This window comes from Procambarus clarkii, chromosome 7, assembly GCF_040958095.1.
Source record: "Procambarus clarkii isolate CNS0578487 chromosome 7, FALCON_Pclarkii_2.0, whole genome shotgun sequence".
NCBI classification, from domain to species: domain Eukaryota; kingdom Metazoa; phylum Arthropoda; class Malacostraca; order Decapoda; family Cambaridae; genus Procambarus; species Procambarus clarkii.
Window position 1 is genome coordinate 6,703,376 of NC_091156.1, and position 8,146 is coordinate 6,711,521.

At 43.5% G+C, this 8,146-nt stretch overlaps 1 protein-coding gene across 1 annotated transcript; it reads right to left on the reverse strand.

Moving 5' to 3' along the window:
* Nucleotides 1-4,762: 4,762 nt before the first annotated feature.
* Nucleotides 4,763-6,071, reverse strand: LOC138357569 (uncharacterized). Its single transcript, XM_069314480.1, has 2 exons — nt 6,038-6,071; nt 4,763-5,097 (listed from the first exon to the last, which is right to left on the reverse strand). The coding sequence occupies exons 1-2, from the start codon at nt 6,069-6,071 to the stop codon at nt 4,763-4,765; spliced, it is 369 nt and encodes a 122-aa protein (XP_069170581.1).
* Nucleotides 6,072-8,146: the final 2,075 nt, after the last annotated feature.

Consider the following 8,146-nt stretch of genomic DNA (forward strand, 5'->3'; position numbering starts at 1 on the left):
GCTGCTACGGGCTGTTTCGGGGGGGGGGGGTTGTGAGCAAAAAGGAGGCCTGGTCGAGGTACGCTAAGCCCCGAAATCATCTCAAGATAACCTCAATGACAGAAGAAACATGATAACGCTGGGAATCTTACGAGCTTAGCAAGGATAAAGGACAAACCTAACCTCCACACAAGTATACATCAAGGTAACCTGGTGACCCATGGCATACACTGTGATGTTCAAGGAAGAGAATCTGCAACTCTTGCTCCAGGGACGTGAACTGGAACCATAGACTAAACAGTCAAACCCAACTGCCCTTGACATGATATTACCATAGTTACCTGCATACCTGCAACGACTCTATTATAGTAACCACCATTATATCTGATCAACCAGGCTGAGATTCATACGTCAGGCTGCGAGCTGCCGCGTCCAACAGCCTGGTTGACTACCCAGCAACGAGGAGGACTGGTCGACGACCGAACCGCGGGGTCGCTGAGCCCCGAAATCACCTCAAGGTAAGGTATCATTACCATGATCATGGTAACTTGGTAATAGTTGCTGCTATGGTAACTATTACCCCTAATAGCGACCCCCTTCCCCCATTCTCTTAACCCTAGAACCCAAATCAATTTCTATCACTCCACCCCTATTCATATCCCCAATCCGGCTTCCACAAACCCCAATATGCTCCCCAAACACTGATCTCAACCAGGTTCTCCAACCCTGCTACTCTCTACCCAAACCGACCACCCCGTCCCCCCGTACCATTAACCGTGCCTACTGATCTTCCCGCTCCCACCCCCGCACCCCGGCGTTCTAACCTTCCCCCCTCCACCCCCCACTGCCCCTCCTCTCCGGGAACAACGTGGGAGCCAGTGCTCCCACGTGCACTGCCACATACTGTCTTCTACAACTTCTACCACTCTCTTTATATATATATATATATATATCCCTAGAACCCAAATCATGACTCCTTCTGAAGATGTATTAATATACGAAAGTACTTAAGGAAATTCCTGTTTCATTTTTAATCACGTGTTTATTTTCGTGATATACACACACACATATATATATATATATATATATATATATATATATATATATATATATATATATATATATATATATATATATATATATATATATATATCACGAGAGAAAATGAGAGAGAGAGAGAGAGAGACACACACACACACGAACACAGCACCAATAGACAGACATACATTGATTGTTGGGGACCCATGCTGGGAAGCATTCTTAATTTACAATGGGTTTCACAAATGTTGTATTAAGGGTGCGTGTGTGTGTGTGTGTGTGTGTGTGTGTGTGTGTGTATTTACTCACCTACATGTGTTTGCAGGTCTTATCATGCCTCTTATCTTGTCTTCTATTCGTGCTTTCTAGTGAGCTAATCTGAAATACCTCCCGTTTAGGCTCATTTCAGTATCTTTGGATTATTTATTAATCGGGCAGAAACGGATAGACGCGTTTATTATCAACTAATGCCTCTGTTCATCTAGCAGAGAGATGGTGGCCGGGAGTTAGGCAACGGTTGTGGGGTTACATCTTGGGGAGGAGCAAGGGTTCAACCTTGGGAGGACCTCGACACCAGCCAAATTATATATGTACACATGCTCCATGTCCCCGACACAACGCATCCAATTAATTAATCACTCTTGGGCCATTCGTTCAGTTTATCTAGTTAATGCTGTAACTTCTACGCATTAATTCTTTATCTTGATGTTATCTTGAGAAGATTTCGGGGCTTAGTGTCCCCGCGGCCCGGTCTTCGACCATGTCTAGACCCCCAGGAAGCAGCCCGTAGCAGCTGTCTAACTCCAAGGTACCTATTTACTGCTGGGAAACAGGGGCATCAGGGTGAAAGAAACATTTTGCCCATTTGTCTCCGCCTCCACCGGGGATCGAACCCGGAACCTCAGGACTACGAATCTGAAGCGCTGTCCACCCAGCTGTCAGGCGCCCTTTCCATGCTTTTTGTGACTTATTGCAACGTTTGAAGTATTTTGCTGGCAACATCTTACATCTTTTATTGATTAGATACTCCCTAATTAACTGGAACACCTTTCCTACCTTTCCCGCCTGCTTTTATGACTTAATGCATTGGGGTTCAGTCCCTGAGTCCATTATGTGCCTCTGTAACCCTTTCCACTACCCACAAGATGGGTATGGGGTGCATAATAAATGAACTAAACTAATCTAACTTGTGTGTGGCACTGAGTCGACGACTTTCTGACAATGCATTAATATGCAGTTTGCCTTTGTCCCCTAATTCATATAAGTCTGTCAAGTTTGTGAAGCCAGACTACATACGTCATCTCTGAGCTTGTATTCACCTAGTTGTGTTGAGCTTCGGCTCTTTGGTCCCGCCTCTGTACTGTCAGTCAACTGGTGTACAGATTCCTGAGCCTACTGGGCTCTGTCATATCTACATTTGAAACTGTGTATGGAGTCAGCCTCCACCACATCACTGCCTAATGCATTCCATCTGTTCACTACTCTGACACTGAAAATGTTCTTTCTAATGTCCCTGTGGCTCATTTGGGTACTCAGTTTCCACCTGTGTCCCCTTGTTCGCGTACCACCCGTGTTAAACAGTTTATCCCTATCTACCCAGTCAATTCCTCTGAGAATTTTGTAGGTAGTGATCATAGTGATTACCTACATCAAGGAGTGATGGAGGCAGTGTGCATGTGTGCATGCGCACGCGCGTGTGTAACATCTGTATAATCATTTAAGTTGAGCTAGAAGCCGTCAATCAGCCGCATCAAGCAGTAGAGAACATTAGCTTCATCACTCGAGCTTTGTTTGTGGTGCCGGCGAGCGTTGGCAAGTTACCGAGACATGTGGCAACAGTGCTTCACATGTGGCAGCGGCTTAGGAGCCGGCTGGAGTGTGTGTATGTTTATTGCCCTCCTCTTACCCCCCCTCCCCTCACCCCCCCACTCACCCCTCCACTCACCCCCCACTCACCCCTCCACTCACCCCTCCACTCACCCCTCACCCTCTGGCAGACGTTCTAGAGTCTAGACGCAGTATGACTCGTCCTCTCCATTACCACACAGTAATGAAAATGCAGCCAAAACCTCAGTGGTTGTGAACACCTAGAGCCTAGGAATTCTGAGAGGGCCTGATAGCTGAATGGACAGCGCTCAGGATCCATAGTCCTGAGGTTCCGGATTCGATCCCCGGTGGAAGCGGAAACAAATTGGCAAGTTTCTTTATCCCTGATGTACCTGATCACCTAGCAGTAAATAGGTACCTAAGAGTTAGACAGCTGCTACGGGCTGCTTCCTGGGGGTATGTAACAAAAAGGAGGCCCTGGTCGAGGACCGGGCCGCGTGGACGCTAAATCCCGAAATCATCTCAAGATAACCTCCCACCTTGTGTAACGAAGCCAATAATCATTAGTCTTTGGATGCGTCAATAGTGCGGTGATTTTTATTTCCCTAAACCGCAGTCATTATTTCGGAGTGGTCAATAGCGAAGACCCTGCAATCTGTTCATGAGGAGTCGTGGCTGATGCGAGTTGGTTTTGTGTGACCGGGATTCATGACCACCAGTGGTTTCACATCCGTTGGGTCTTCTAGTACATTTAACTCCGTTCTCGACTAATAATCAGGGATCCCGGGTTCGATTCCGTTCGAATGTCATCTGTTGTGAGTAGTGTGTAAACATTTTTTATTCATAAACAAGGGGTTTGACATCTGGATTAACGAGCATTTGGCCTTCATTGATGAGGACGAGCGGTTCACACGACTCACAAATGATGACGTTCGAACAGTGCTTCGCTCACGATGTCTGAGTCGGAACTCTTTCACTTACTTAAAAATGCAAATAACTCCCAAACGAACCTGAACACCTAACCAAACCCATGTCCAAAGATGCATAACATGCTAATATGTAATAGTTTTATTTATATTTCAGACAATTCCTCTTTCGAATGAGCAGTTAAGGTCTTAGGGCACTAGGACACAAGTCCTATTAGTTGTTAAGTTGTTCCCTTTGAAGTTAAATCCTCATCTGCATCATACCATACAAACAGTAAGTCTCATTAATATTACGGAAAAATCTGCTGGCAACAGACCATTTGAAAAGGTTGCAACTTGCAACTGTTAGTCATCATCACATCACAACTAATAAGACTATCGATTTTCACCCAACCGATTCCGATACTACTTTTTATTAGACTATATATTTTATTAGGGGGGAGCCGGTCGGCCGAGCGGACAGCACGCTGGAATTGTGTTCCTGTGGTCCTGGGTTCGATCCCAGGTGCCGGCGAGAAACAATGGGCAGAGTTTCTTTCACCCTATGCCCCTGTTACCTAGCAGTAAATAGGTACCTGGGTGTTAGTCAGCTGTCACGGGCTGCTTCCTGGGGGTGGAGGCCTGGTCGAGGACCGGGCCGCGGGGACACTAAAGCCCCGAAATTATCTCAAGATAACCTCAAGAATCGTTCTCCAGCGAGTTTCCGTGCTACCTCTTACTAGACTATTGCCCAGATCTGTGGATACTTAGGTGGAGGAGGGTGGGGATGGTGTGGAGGAGGCAGGGAATGGGGTAGAGGAAGCAGGGGGATGGGATTGAGAGGTAGAGGATGGGGTGGAGAGGCAGAGGATAGGGTGCAGAGGCAGTGGAAGGGGTGGAGGAGGCAGGGGATGGGGTGGATGGGGGGGGGGGGGCGGTAGAGATTACCGGGACAATAAAACTATTACCTCCCGCGTTGGGGCGTCAGATGCCACCTGGTGTAGGAGAGGTTTTCATAGCTTTTTAATAGCCTCCCCCACCACATGCTGGCCCCCTGTCACTGAGAGGGCTGCCCCTGACACTGAGAGGGCTGCCCCTGTCACTGAGAGGGCTGCCCCTGACACTGAGAGGGCTGCCCCTGACACTGAGAGGGCTGCCCCTGTCACTGAGAGGGCTGTCCCTGGCACTGAGAGGGCTGTCCCTGACACTGAGAGGGCTGCCCCTGACACTGAGAGGGCTGCCCCTGACACTGAGAGGGCTGCCCCTGGCACTGAGAGGGCTGCCCCTGACACTGAGAGGGCTGCCCCTGGCACTGAGAGGGCTGCCCCTGTCACGGAGAGGGCTGCCCCTGTCACGGAGAGGAGAAAGTTGAATGTACTACTACATGAAGGAGAGAAGGGCTGGTCGGATATATGAGAGTGGGAATTGGAACAGTACAAGCCAGGTTGTGCTTGCGGGGGTTGAGCTTCGGCTCTTTGGTCCCGCCTCTCAACCGTCAGACAACTGGTGTACAGGGTGCAAAATATTCAAACGTTAAGGGGATATTATCACGGTTTCGGATATTGGTACTAAATATATATATATATATATATATATATATATATATATATATATATATATATATATATATATATATATATATATATATATATATATATATACATATATATATATATATATATATATATATATATATATATACATATATATATATATATATATATATATATATATATATATATATATATATATATATATATATATATATATATATATATATGTATATATATATATATATATATATATATATATATATATATATATATATATATATATATATATATATATATATATATATATATATATATATTTCTCAGAGGACACAATAAAACTATTACGTTATTTACAAGGCAGGTAGGGCGGAAGAAGCCACCATGGTGGGTGTGGGACAGCAATAAAAGTATAATGTGAGGTTGTAAATTATCCTTTTGCCATCTAATGGCCTCTTAATTAGCGAACTACACGCTATAAATTGTCGCACTCGCCTTTTGGGTAGCTTACAGGTGTCAGCAGTTTGCATATAATACCCGGAGCTGCCGGAGCATATTTCCCCTCGTTACCAACACCTTCCTAGACCAGCTGCACATAGTTCACATATTTCGAACACTCATTAGCATATTTGGAACACCGAGCTAAGGTACTGATCTCTATTCACATACCTAGAACACGAAGCGGTAGTATTGATCTCTATTCGCACATTTAGAACGTCCAGCCGAGTTATTGAGTACCTTCGGAACGCTTAGCTAAAATACGACCTCTCATTTTCTGTGGAGAATTCTCTCAAAAGTAATTTCTTCCGCTCAAAATTTTATGCTGAGACTCCTTTATTCTCAATTATAGTTACACATGTTTATATAATTTAATACATAAACATTTCCCTCACTCAAAACAGTTCATTTAATTTTATAATATATTTCAGTTGATTTCTAATGAATATAAATAAATTTCTAATGAAATTTATTTATATTAAAATATCTTTTAACTGTGTCAATATCACAAAAAAGAAAACCAATAATATAAGTTTATAGTAAATCACTACCGAATAAATTAAAATGTTAATGATTTGTACCATTATACGAGTCACCGCGGAAATGTCCCGATAGACAAATATGGTTGGCCAGCAGGTGACTGTTGGAATGACCGGAGTTTTATGGTGCAAAAAAGTGTGTGGTCTACTCTGCCTTCCCGAGATGTTTATGGTGACGACTCTTGTGTCAGTCTGACGCCTCGAAAACGGCTGTGTGTTAATTTGATGTTAAATGGTTCAAGTGATACGTAACCTGCCACCTGTTTTGTGTTTACTAGACTCAAATATTTGTACTCACGTCTTTGTACTTGCACTCTTGGAACCCGGGTGTTCTGGTCGCTGTGTTGTCTTAATAATGACTCTTGAGCTATTACTTTTCAGTCATGCATACTCTTGATAATTTGGATGGAGTTAGCTTCTATAACCAGCTAGATTAGTTCACTCCGTTTTCCTACTATTACGTTAAACAAATTCCTAATATATGTATTGTATTCTGTTAATCATGACTCCATCTATGCCCACTTGCTATATTTGTATATAATGTGAATATTTAGACTTTCACTTGTTAATCCCCCTAATTATTTTATGTCTATGCAATGTCTCCTCTCTTTATCCTCATTTCTAGTTCTTTCAGTGTTTCTTCATCACTCGCAATGCTAAGACGAGCCTCGTTGTAATCCTCTTTACCTATTTCACTTTGTGTATGCAATTGTTCTGCTGTGTACACGTTTGGGCTGCATTATCTAGGTGCAGTCTCACGTAGGTGGTATTTAGTGAAGTGAAGGACCTCTTTATTTAGGTGTCTTAAAGGTCTTTTTTTTGCTAGTTGAACAAATGAAAGAAATTCAAACCCTAGCCAATAATGGTTGACTTATTATATATTAACACACTCAAAAATGAGAAGCTCATTTAGCGTTTGGACTACGTCCATTCACTGCCCCTTTTCACCTTGTCGGAGATCTGGTCGACGACCGGGCCGCGGGGACGCTAAGCCCCGAAAACACCTCAAGGTAACCTCAAGGTAACCTCAAGGTAGAGAAAATAAGTCCGACTTGCACATTTTTCTTAGGTCTGAAGTATTACGTTAGTCTATAGGTGGGTAGAAAAGCGTGGTCAATGAGCTAAAACTCAATCCTCCAGGTGCAAATAGGTGAATACGAACGAGTGAATACACACGAAACAAGTGAATATGGCTACTGGATTTCAACACCAGCAAGTGTAAAGTGACGAGAATGGGACCAGGTGACGAGACAAGTCAGACGGTACGTAATGAAAGCAATGGAGAAGGTTGTAGAGACCAAAGGCCAGATTCACAAAGCAGTTACGCAAGTACTTACGAACCTGTACATCTTTCCTCAATCTTTGACGGCTTTGGTTACATATATTAAACAGTTTACAAGCATGAAAGCTAGCCAATCAACTGTTGTTATTGTTATAAACAGCCTCCTTCTGCTTCGGAGCTCATTAACTGTTTAATAATTGTAAACAAAGCCGCCAAAGATTGACAAAAGATGTACAGGTTCGTAAGTACTTGCGTAACTGCTTCGTGAATCTGGCTCCAATTCCATTCATAATTTCCAAAGAAGCTATAATAGCATGTTAGGTCGGGAGTAATATGAGAAATACAGATACAAAATTCATTCAGATTCACATTCCACAAGATGGAAGAGACAATTTCATCATTTATTAAAGGCCATAAAACCAGAAACAAATTCCCCATTAATGTCTGTGAGAGACGCGAGGGGGTGTGGTGCCGCGGAGTGCCATAGCGTCAATATGTGCCACCTTCAATGAATATTCGTCATTCTCT

Coding starts and splice junctions, on each gene's coding strand:
- LOC138357569 (XM_069314480.1), bottom strand. CDS start 6,071: ATGAGAGGTCGTATTTTAGCTAAGCGTTCCGAAG. Junction 5,098..6,037: donor TTTAGCTAAGCGTTCCGAAG/GTACTCAATAAC, acceptor TCTCCGTGACAG/GGGCAGCCCTCTCCGTGACA.